This window comes from Schistocerca americana, chromosome 11 (genome assembly GCF_021461395.2).
Source record: "Schistocerca americana isolate TAMUIC-IGC-003095 chromosome 11, iqSchAmer2.1, whole genome shotgun sequence".
In the NCBI taxonomy this organism is placed as follows: Eukaryota; Metazoa; Arthropoda; class Insecta; order Orthoptera; family Acrididae; genus Schistocerca; species Schistocerca americana.
The window spans coordinates 144,549,573-144,562,306 of record NC_060129.1 but is presented as its reverse complement, the minus strand read 5'-3'; the positions used below and the strand labels follow the sequence as shown (position 1 = coordinate 144,562,306).

Genomic DNA, 12,734 nt, shown 5'->3' with positions numbered 1-12,734 from the left:
TCCGACTGAAAATGACACAAGTTCGTGGCACCCTCCATCGGTAATACTGGAATTCAGTATGATGCTAGCCCACCATTAGCCTTCATGACAGCTTCCACTCTCGCGGACATACGTTCAATTAGGTGCTGGAGTGTTTCTTGGGGAATGGCAGCCCATTCTTCACGGAGTGCTGGACAGAGGAGAGGTATCGATGTCGGTCGGTGTGCTCTGACACGACGTCGGCGTTCCAAAACATCCCAAAGGTGTTCTATAGGAGTCAGGTCAGGAGTCTGTGCAGGCCAGTCCATTCCACAGATGTTATTATCGTGTAATCACTCTGCTGCAGGTCATGCATTATGGGGTTGTTTGGGGGAAGAGACCGAACTGGGAGGTCATCGGTCTCATTGGATTAGGGAAGGACGGGGAAGGAAGCCGGCCGTGCCCTTTCAAAGGAACCATCCCGCCATTTGCCTGGAGCAATTTAGGGAAATCGCGAGAAACCTAAATCAGGATGGCCGGACGCGGGATTGAACCGTCGTCCTTCCGAATGCGAGGTCATGCATTATGACCAGGTGCTCGATTGTGTTGAAAGATGCAATTGCAATCCCCTAATTGCTCTTCAACGGTGGGAAGCAAGAAGGTGCTTATCAGTTTAGGCCTCTGCTGTGATAGTGCCACGCGAATCAACATGGGGTGCAAGCCTCCTCCATGAAAAACACCACCATACCATACCACCACCGCCTCTGAATTTTAGTAGTGGCACTACACACACTGGCAGATGATGTTCACTGTCCATTTGCCATACTCACACCCTGCCATCGGATCGCCATATTGTGTACTGTGATTCGTCACTCCTCACAACATTTTTCCACTGTTCAATTGTGCTATGTTTGCGCTCCTTACACCAAGCGAGGCGACGTTTGGCATTTACCGGCGTGATGTGTGGCTTATGAGCAGCCGCTCGACCATAAAATCCACGTTTTCTCACCACCCGCCTAACTATTATAGTACTTGCAGTCAATCCTGGTGCAGTTTGGAATTACTGCATGGTGGTCTGGACAGATGTTTGCGTATTACACATTACGACCCTCTTCAACTGCAGTCTCTGTCAGGCTGTGCTGTACGTGTCCCTTCACGTTTCCAGTTCACTATCACATCGGAAACAGTGGGCCTAGGGATATTTAGGAGTGTGGAAATCTCGCCTGTAGACGTATGACACAAGTGACACCCTATTGCCTGACAAGTCCGTGAGTTCCGCAGAGAGCCGCATTCTGCTCTCACGATGTCTAATGGTTACTGAAGTCGCTGATTGGAGTACCTGGCAGTAGGTGGAAGCACAACGCACCTAATATGAAAAATGCATGTTTTTGCGAATGTCCGGATACTTTTGGTCACATAGCGTATCATCGAAATTGGAGTACCTGGCAGTAGGTGGCAGCACAATGCACCTAATATGAAAAATGCATGTTTCTGCGGATGTCCGGATACTTTTGGTCGCATAGCGTATCATCGAAATTGGGGTTTTTTCGTCTAGGATACAACTGTAATTCCTTTAGAATAAGGACCATAACTCTACCACTTTACAATATTCTGTGATCCAGGTTCCAAATCTATTGCACGACAGCCAGTTTGCTTGGGGTCTCTGAGCATAATACCTTGCAGCAGTTGTGTCTGTGAGAATTGGTAGCAAAAGTTAGGTGAGGCGTAGTTAGGTACGGAGACGAAGAAGGCTACATACAGCTGTGCCGAGTTCAACCCTGCAACAGCGAGCACCAGTGGGGACTCATGGCAGCGCAGGCCACCAGCACCGACTCTGTCCGTTGGTGTCCTGGTCGCAGCACCGCTCCGAATGCAGCTCTTTGTGCTCCGGTATTAACACTGTCCTAGTCTCTGATCGTGACTACGAGGATGACACAGAATATTGTAGGGAGTATCTTACTCATTCTCAGGTGCCGGCCACAGATACAAGGAGATTACGATGTGCTCCATGGACGACACGGCGATCCTCTGCTGTGGTGGACAGACGTGGTAGGCTGGAAACTTAAGGACGAATGTGCCTGCCCCCACGTTCGTGTGCAGTCCACCACTGCGCCACGGTCACATCCGAATGCCCCACAAATTTGCAAGTGACACCCTATCACCTGACTACATTTGAAGTCCGTGAGTTCTGCGGAGGGGCCCATTCTGCTCTCACGATGTCTAATGGCTACTGATGTCGCTGATATGACAAGCCAGCCTAGTGGAGACCCACAATGGTGCCTTTCAAACCCTGTCGGCCGCTTACAATTCCGTGTCCTCCGCAGCGCTCACTCGACGTCTGATCCCAGTTGGGTCCTTGTGTGCCCCTAGAGGCCCAGTAACAGCACAACACGACCAGCACAGCACTTGTTGTGGCTGGTCAAGCTGTCACAGAGAACTGCAGCTCCAGTCATGTACATACTCACAGACAATGTGTGCACGTACCAAGTTACATTGACTTCTGATTGTGTCTTCTTCAGACGTCCGACCGTGTCTTCCGGGTACTTTTACTATTGCCTGTGAAGATGTTATGTTGTTGATTCTGGCTCAATACCAAACAGAAATGAAGCCTAATTGCCTAACTGTTGTAACGGCATAAAACTTTCCCACAGTCTGGAGTCATAACCGGTTTGCTCTCACTGCCAGCAGCAGCGGATGGAGACTTCCGACGCGGTGACCCTGCACTGTCGGGCCACTTTCGCATCGCCCTGCTAGTTGACCCACAAATTACGCTTAGAAAAAAAAAATCTGGGTCACATGGCTCTGAGCACTATGACGCTTAGAAAAGATGATATGGCAAAATTGTACTTTGGCACTGATTTTCAGTCGGTATGTTCTGAGGATGGTTTATAGTCAGTCAAAACCGCAAATTAGAAAGTTGTCATCATATGTTATTGTGACCTAGAATATTAATATTTTTAAGGAACTATTGAGTTATATTGGTACATTCGTGTCTGCTGCTGAATACTTTACTACTTTCTTCTGTCTTCAATCGACATAATTGCTACCCAAAGTTTCTCCATAGTTACTTTCCTTCTACCTATAATTGTCTGTTCAATTTCTGAGGTATCTGTAATTGAATTGACTATTGAGATGTTAATCAACACAGTACCTACAGCCTCTAAACACTTCAGATGTACATCGGTCATTCATAAGCTTCAGTCCACTCTTCATTATTACCAAATTTTAATCTTACTCGGTATGTGCTTCTGGGTACTCCTTACAGTCCAGTGTCTGATTTCGGAATCTCTGCCTCAGTGCTATATGATTTATATGTTATCTTCCCATGTCCCTGTGCATTTTCCAAGTATACCTGCTCCTCTTGTGAATCTTGAACACTGAATTTGCTGTTACTGGATGAAATTTATCGCAGAACTCAAGCATCATTTGTCCCCTGTAATTTCTGCTGACAAGGCCATACTCCCGCACAAATCTGTCTTCTGTTCCTTTTTGTACCACAGAATTATAATCCGTGATGCCTATTAGAGTTTCATCTCCATATACCGGTTGCGTTACTTTTTCAGTGTTTTCATATACTCCATCTTTTCATTGTGAGACTGGCTTGTATACCTGAACTATTGTTGTTACCATTTGTTTGCTGCAAATTCTGATGAGCGTAATCCTATCAGTGTACGGTTCACAGTAACACACTCTACACTCAGCCTTCCTATTAATAACAAATCCTACTTCTGATATATCTTTTTATGATACTGCTGAAATTATCCAACGTTCATCTGATCAGAAGGCCTGAGCTTCTTTTGATTTCATTACAGTTGCACCCACTAATTCTCGATTTACTCTTTATATTTCCCTCTCAGGTTTTCTACCGTCCCTACCACATTCCATGCCTCGAATCATAGAGTGTTCCCCTTTCACTGATTACTCAATCTTTTTTCTCGTGATCACCTCCCCATTGACAGCTGTCTCCCAGAAATTCAAATATGGGTCTAACTCAGAATGTTTTGTCAATGGAGAAACCATCATGACACTTTTTTTTCTAATTTACAGATCATGTATCATCTGCTCAAATATTATTTTTCTTTGACACAGTGATCTCCATTGCCTTCTGCCATTGATCAATGCTGATTCTTCCGTTTTTGCTGGCAGCTTCTCACATCAAGTACTGGAGGGTGTCTCGAAAGTCTGCCTATTCCTCTAACCTCTTTGACAAGCCTGTTGGCTGAGCGAGGCTGACTCCTTATATTTTAAGTCTTTGGCAACCCATTTGTGTTGATTTTTACAAAAAATTTAAGAACTGGCCGGAATAAAATCTGGGAAGAAGTACACTTTGATTACTAGCCAATGACACTACCTTTAGACTACAGTAAGCACAAGTGGCTCTTTTCATACAAGAACTGCATCATCGTGTGTCTGTGCTGTCTAAACTTATACAGCATCCCTGCACTGTCATGCATTTGAATTTACTGCCTCCTGCCGCCATCACCCATCACTGTGCACAGAGCAGCATGCTGCACGACTAACTCACGTACACTTGCAGTTCTATCTGTGAATGAATATATGTAATACGATTCAAAGTTTCTCGTGCCTCTCTGGAGTGCACATTGCTCGGACAACACATCCATAGCATTGAGGTTCTGCATCTGTGTTCCTAAAATGAAGAGTGACATAATTCGAGATTCCAATGGAAGGACCCGACTTCTCACGTGGCCATCATTTTCTAACGTACCATATTATAACGTCAATATTAATTGCGACTCTTAGAAGTCTTGTTCTGATCAGGGAATACACTAAAGATGGCGTGGCAGTTATGCAAACTGTACCCTCCACCTCGTACTCACATTGGCCAGAGCTGTCTCAAACTCGAGAGACTGTCTGAGCTCGTGCTCAGCCCGAGTCCTGTCGGCACCCAGAAGAACTGCCAGGTCCACCTGGTACTGGTAGTAGGCACCCACGAGTTTATCCGAGGGACCCTTCACCAGAAACTCGCGGCTCAGCCCCAGTGATGCCTGGTCCAGCTGTGGAAACAGAAAGAAAGGGTCAGCATGTATTGTAGCTGCAGAAAAAGAAGTGGTGGTGAAAGGACAGTGGGAGAGAGGAAGAGACAGGGAGGGAGAGGGTGTGAAAAGAAAAGCCAGAGATTCAGGGAGAGAGAGAGAAAGAGAGAGAGACAGACAGGGAGTGAGGTGGACAGTAGGGTGGGGGTATGGTGACATTGTTTCAGTTCCTTATGTAGACTACCTTAGTCCAAATTTTAACTTTCTCTAAATTAATTCTCTTTGATTAGTTTGTTAGATCTAATGATTCTTTGTTATTTATAAAAACATTACTACATGTTCAGGATTTAACAAAGTATTTTCTGTTGTGGGTACCTGCAGCTGTTGAAGGGCATGAGGGTAAGAAGACTCTGCTGTCACCAGATAAAATTGTTTTATTGACTCACAACCAGTTTTATGGACAATCATCATGTACAACCTACATAGTAAAGAGTAATGCACAATGTCTCGACTTTGTGGTTCATTATAATTATTAAAGGTGATATCTAAAATACACGCACAATGTTGAAGGGTCACAGGTGTACCCAGCGCTCCTAGTAAAGATATATTGTTGAGCAAATACGGTCTATATTTCATTGGTAAAATAAGGGTGTCCGAGGTGTGATCCATAAATTTCATTAAAATTGTTGGAGGGTCGGCCACGTAGTTATAAACGCTTGTTTCGAGATTTGCCTACATACCCTGAGGTGACAGTAATCGTGGGATAGCTCCCAATATTGTGTCAGATACCCTTTTGACCGGCACACTGCAGCAACTCGGCATGGTATGGTTTCAGCAAGTCGTTAAAAGTCCGCAGCCGCATGCTGCCTCTATAGCTCTTTATAATTGCGAAAGTGTTGCCAATGCAGGATTTTGTGCGTGAACTGACCTCTCAGTTATGTCCCATAAACGTTCGAGGTGATTCGTGTTGGGCGATCTGCGTGACCAAATCATTTGCTCAAATTGTCCAGAATGTTCTTCAAACCGATCACAATTGCGGCTCGGTGACATGGCGTTGTTGTTTGAGAACATGAATTCCACGAATGGCTGCAGATGGTGTCCAAGTAGCAGAAAATACCCACGTCCACTCAATGACCGGTTTAGAAGGACCAGAGGTCCCAGTCCATACCATGTCAACATAGCCCACACTGTTATGGAGCCGGTCGGAGTGGCCGTGCGGTTCTGGGCGCTACAGTCTGGAACCGGGAGACCGCTACGGTCGCAGGTTCGAATCCTGCCTCGGGCAGGTTTAATTAGTTCTAAGTTCTAGGCGACTGATGACCTTAGAAGTTAAGTCGCATAGTGCTCAGAGCCATTTGAACCATTTGAACTGTTATGGAGCCACTACCAACTTACATAGCGCCTTTTCGACAACATAGGTCCGTGGTTTCGCAGGGTCTGCGGCTCATTCGAACACTACCATCAGCTCTTACCAGCTGAAATCGGGACTCACCTGAGCAGGCCACAGTTTTTCAATCGTTTAGGGTCCAATCGTTATGGTCACGAGCCCAGAATATGCGCTGCAGGCGACTTTGTGTTAGGAATGGCACTCGCATAGTTAGTCTGCTGCCACAGCCCATTAATGCCAATTACGCCACACTGTCCTAATGGATACATTCGTCGTAGGTCTCACATTGTTTTTGCTGTTATGTCACGCAGTGTTGCTTGTCTGTTAGCACTGACGCCACTGCTCTCGGTCGTTAAGTGAAGGCTGTCGGCCACTGCGTTGTTAGTGGTGGGAGGTCATGCCTCAAATTTGGTATTCTCGACACACTATTGACACTGTGGATCGCGGAGTATTGAATTACCTAACGATTTCCCAAATAAAATGTCCCATGTGTCTAGCTCCCACTAGCATTCCACTTTGAAAGTCTGTTAATCCTGTCATGTGACCATGAATCACCTGTATGCAAATGACAGATCCGTCAGTGCAATGCCCGTTTATACCTCATGGACGCGTTACTACAGCCATCTGTATAAGTACATATCGCTATCCAATGATAGAGGAACGGAAGGTTCCAAATGATTGGAAAAGAGCACAGGTAGTCCCAGTCTTCAAGAAGGGTCGTCGAGCAGATGCGCAAAACTATAGACCTATATCTCTGACGTCGATCTGTTGTAGAATTTTAGAACATGTTTTTTGCTCGCGTATCATGTCGTTTCTGGAAACCCAGAATCTACTCTGTAGGAATCAGCATGGATTCCGGAAACAGCGATCGTGTGAGACCCAACTCGCTTTATTTGTTCATGAGACCCAGAAAATATTAGATACAGGCTCTCAGGTAGATGCTATTTTCCTCGACTTTCGGTAGGCGTTCGATACAGTTCCGTACTGTCGCCTGATGAACAAAGTAAGAGCCTACGGAATATCAGACCAGCTGTGTGGCTGGATTGAAGAGTTTTTAGCAAACAGAACACAATGGAGAGACGTCTACAGACGTTAAAGTAACCTCTGGCGTGCCACAGGGGAGTGTTATGGGACCATTGCTTTTCACAATATATATAAATGACCTAGCAGATAGTGTCGGAAGTTCCATGCGGCTTTTCGCAGATGATGCTATAGTATACAGAGAAGTTGCAGCATTAGAAAATTGTAGCGAAATGCAGGAAGATCTGCAGCGGATAGGCACTTGGTGGAGGGAGTGGCAACTGACCCTTAACATAGACAAATGTAATGTATTGCGAATACATAGAAAGAAGGACCCTTTATTGTACGATTATATGATAGCGGAACAAACACTGGTAGCAGTTACTTTTGTAAAATATCTGGGAGTATGCGTATGAAACGATTTGAAGTGGAATGATCATATAAAATAAATTGTTGGTAAGGCGGGTAACAGGTTGGGATTCATTGGGCGAGTCCTTAGAAACTGTAGTCCATCAACAAAGGAGGTGGCTTACAAATCACTCGTCCGACCTATACTTGAGTATTGCTCATCAGTGTGGGATCCATTCCAGCTCGGGTTGACGGAGGCGATAGAGAAGATCCAAAGAAGAGCGGCGCGTCTCGTCACAGGGTTATTTGGTAAGCGTGATAGCGTTACGGAGGTGTTTAGCAAACTCGATTGGCAGACTCTGCAAGAGAGGCGCTCTGCATCGCGGTGTAGCTTGCTGTCCAGGTTTCGAGTGGGTGCCTTTCTGGATGAAGTATCGAATATATTGCTTCCCCCTACTTATACCTCCCGAGGAGATCACGAATGTAAAATTAGAGAGATTCGAGCGCGCAGGGAGGCTTTCCGCCAGTCGTTCTTCCCGCGAACCATACGCGACTGGAACAGGAAAGGGAGGTAATGACAGTGGCACGTTAAGTGCCCTCCGCCACACACCGTTGGGTGTCTTGCGGAGTATAAATGTAGATGTAGATTTTTGTCGCTTCAATGTATAAAAAAGGAAAAAATATTGTATAGTGAGAAGGCACAAATTTCTTTTTAAAAAAAGCTATAAAACAGTCGCCAGTACTGTGCTTAGTAGGGGCACAACGCAATTTACCTAGTGGACTGGTAGAAGGTGGCAGTTTCTCACTAGTGGGATGGCAGGGCAACCCAGTATTGGTAACTGTAGAAGCAGCACCCGTAAACGATTAAGATGGACTAAGTGCCTGGTGCAACGGAAACTATCGTGTCTATAATATGACATTATGTACTTTTAACTGTTGGGTCACTCTCTTTACAAGCCAGAATAATACTGAATTTCAGTAAATACTAATACTTAACCAAATAAAGATATAAAGTTAGCCAGAATGCTATTGTGCTTCAATCCTAGTTGATTATTCAATGTGAACTGTGTATTTCCTTTTTTTATATCTAACAGTTTCTGCTTCCTCTAATATATTCAAAACATGGCTTACTTGTACTGAATTATTAGATTTTCGAGGTATATATATACTTTGCAGGTTTTCAGGCTTTCCCAGTGAGGTGTTGTCATCTTGGAAAATCGTGTTTTCTCTGTCGGTAATCCGCGCCGGACTTGCACGATATTTCGACTGCGTGCCAAGCGAGGTGGCACAGTGGTCAGCACACTGGGCTCGCATTTTGGAGGACGACGGTTTGAACCTGCGTCCGGACATCCAAATTTAGGTTCCCCATGATATCCCTAAATCGCTCCACGCAGATTCCGCGAGGGTTCCTTTGAAAGGGCACAGCTGATTTCCTTCACCATTCTTGACACAATCCGAGCTTGCGCTCCATCTCTAATGACCTCGATGTTGACGGGACATTAAACCCAATCTTCCTTCCATCGTTCCTTCCTTCAGTCATATAATTGGCAATCTTCTTTAGGTGCTTCCTGAAGCTGGGAGCAGGGAGCCTCAGAAAACACAATTTTCCAACACACGAACACACTTTGTTTACATCAACACACGTAGTTTGGCATTATTAAGCCCTTTAAATTCATGGTTTAACTATCATTTGCTGAGAATTCATACTAGCTTTTATTTGTATGATTAACCTGCAGATTTTATGTTTTATTTGATAACAACAGTATAGTATTATATCCTCTAATTACATCAAACACAGGGTGTCCGTAGCTACATATTGACTGCTACATACGCACATCCCGAGAAACTTCTTGGACACGTGTTCTGAAAGCGTCGGAACACCTGTATCCTGCATCACATTAAGTGAACAGTCTTAGTTCCAATTCAGAAAATACACCATCATAATAAATATATAATTATATTTAACATGGGTGTGCAGTGTTGTTAAATTTTTTTAAAGGCGAAGATTTTGCCATTGAAAGAAACAGTGTAGATGCTGTAATTATGTTTCTTGATTTATATGTGGCAGGATAATTACAGGAACACGAATTATATATTTTCTAGACCTAAAGGTTTTGATAGAAGTTTCGATGGTCATATGTAAAGGCGGTTTGTGGCACAAACGTTTGTATCCAGCCCTTAGCGAAGGAGGCAAGACCTAAAATTGAGGGTATCAAGGCAAAAGCTGAAATACTTAACTCCGTTTTCAAATGCTCCTTTCCAAAGGAAAACCCAGCACAACTGCCCCAATTCAATCCTTGTGCTACTACAAAGGTGAATGAAATAAGTATTAGTGCCAGTGGCGTTGAAAAGCAGCTTATATCATTAAACACGAACAAAGCCCCAGGGCTTGATGGGATCCCTGTCAGATACTGTACTGAATTTGCGGCCGAGTTATCCCATCTGCTAATTATGATCTGTCGTAGATCCCTCCGGAAAAAAAGTGCCCAGTTCTTGGACGAAAGCAAAGATCAGACCTGTTTACAAGAAGGGAAGTAGAACGGAGCCACAAAACTACCGTCCAATATCCCTGACGTCGATCTGATGTAAAATCTTAGAACATGTTCTGAGCTAGAACATAATGAGGTATCATGAACAGCATGACCTCCTAAATGCCAATCACGGCGAATTGCAAAAACATCGATCATGTGAAACCCAACTTGCACTTTTGTCACTTAAAATACCGAAAGGTTTGGATCAAGGCAGTCACTTAGATGCAGTATTTATTGATTTCCAAAAAGCATTTGACTCAGTACAAAAGCTACGCTTATTGTCAAAAGTTTGACCATATGGCATATAAAGTGAAATTTGCAACTGGATTGAGAACTTTTTGGTAGAGAGGGCGCAGTGTGTTATCTCGGATGGAGAGTCATCGTCAGATGTAGAAGTAACTTTGGGTGTACCCCAGGGAAGTGAGTTGGGACCCTTGCTGTTCATAATGTGTATTAATGACATGGCAGACAATACTTATAGGAAGCTCAAACTTTTTGCAGGTGATGCAGTTATCTACATCGAAGTACTGTTTGAAGGAAGCTGCATAAATTTTCAGTCAGATCTTGATAAGATTTCAAAGTGGTGCAAAGACTGGAAGCTATCGTTAAATGTTCAGAATGTAAAATAGTGCACACCACAAACAGAAGAAAATGTAGTGTCCTATAACTATAATATCAATGAATCACTGTCGGAATCGACCAGCTCGTACAAGTACCTGGGTGTAACACTGGGTAGGGATTAGAAATGGAATGATCACAACGGTTGAGTCGTGGGTAAAGCAGGTGGTTGACTTTGGTTTATTGGTAGAATACTGGGAAATTTCAATAACTTTGCGAAGGAGCTTGCTTACAAAACTCTCATGTGGCTGGCTCTAGAATGTTACTCAAGTGTGTAGGACCCATACCAAACAGGACTAACAGGGGTTATTGAACGTATAGAGATAAGGGCAGCATGAATGATCAAAGGTTGGTTGAACCATGGAGGTGTAACACAGGGACACTGAAGGAACTGAATTGAAAACAGACGTAAAATATCCTGAGAAAATTTGTTAACAAAGATTCAAAACCCAGCTTTAAATGATGATTCTAGGGATATGCTACAACCCCTCATGTATTACTCACATAGGGATCATGAGGATAAGATCAGAATAATTACTGCACACACTGAGGCATTCAATCCTATTCTTCTCATGCTCCATACATGAATGGAATGGGAAGAAACCCCAATAAATGGTACTGTGGGTTGTATCCTCTGTCATGCACATCACTGTGTTTTGCACAGTATAGATACAGATGGAGATGTAGATGTAGATGATTAGTCCATAAGCCTTGCAGGTATGGCTCACACAGTTGTAACTTCGAGTGTGAAAAATACATACTGCTATAGAATTTACGTTTACTATGCAGGTTGAACCAAACTCCTAACCCTAATGCTACATAACCACTGGAGTGGGAGCGCGGCAGTACTTACAATGATGGAGCGGCGCGTGGAGTTTCTGTAGTCTGTGCCCACAGAGAATTTGAGGAAGTAGTCGGTGCTGTGGCCAGCCCTGCGGAAGCGGTGGATGCTGCGCAGCCAGTCGAAGCCCGCCTCGTCCCACGAGTCGCCCTCCACGACGGGCCAGCCGCCCAGCTCCTCCTTCAGGACCCTCTGGAGCGGCGCCAGGCCGCGCGACTCGATCAGCGCTGAGGGCAGTCGCAGGGGGATCGTCAACTGACTGGACGTGCTGTACAGGGCCCCTTCCCTGCTTCAGAACTCACATCTGAGACTTAGCTACTGACCATCTCTTGGAAAACTTAATATGTATAGGGAGAGTTTGGAACACTAGGATCAAACAGTGGTACTGATCCCAGTAAATGTGAGTACCAAATGACATCAATGAACATGTCAGGAAATAGGCAGTCTCCATATGAGAGGCCATTCAATTCTTACTCTAAACCACCACACACAGTAAATTTCTATAACCACAATATGTCTACATCTACAAGATTACTCTGCAATTCACACTTAAGTGCTTGGCAGAGGGTTCATCGAACCACAATCATACTATCTCTCTACCATTCCACTCCCGAACAGCGCGCAGGAAAAACGAACGCCTAAACCTTTCTGTTCGAGCTCTGATTCCTCTTATTTTATTTTGACGATCATTCCTACCTATGTAGGTTGGGTTCAACAAAATATTTTCGCATTCAGAAGAGAAAGTTGGTGACTGAAATTTCGTAAATAGATCTCGCCGTGACAAAAAACGTCTTTGCTTTAATGACTTCCATCCCAACTCGCGTATCATATCTGCCACACTCTCTCCCCTATTACGTGATAATACAAAACGAGCTGCTCTTTTTTGCACCCTTTCGATGTCCTCCGTCAATCCCACCTGGTAAGGATCCCACACCGCACAGCAATATTCTAACAGAGGACGAAAGAGTGTAGTGTAAGCTGTCTCTTTAGTGGACTTGTTGCATCTTCTAAGTGTCCTACCAATGAAACGCAACCTT

The 12,734-nt window shown here is 44.4% G+C and overlaps 1 protein-coding gene across 1 annotated transcript in view; it reads right to left on the bottom strand.

Moving 5' to 3' along the window:
- LOC124553810 (neprilysin-2-like) overlaps positions 1–12,734 on the bottom strand; it is a 211,150-nt gene that overhangs the window by 99,217 nt on the left and 99,199 nt on the right. The window contains exons 5-6 of the mRNA XM_047127792.1: positions 11,710–11,924; positions 4,797–4,973 (exon numbers count right to left, since the gene is read on the bottom strand). Of these exons, the coding sequence (XP_046983748.1) occupies positions 4,797–4,973; positions 11,710–11,924 (392 nt within the window). The remainder of the gene's footprint in view (positions 1–4,796; positions 4,974–11,709; positions 11,925–12,734) is intronic.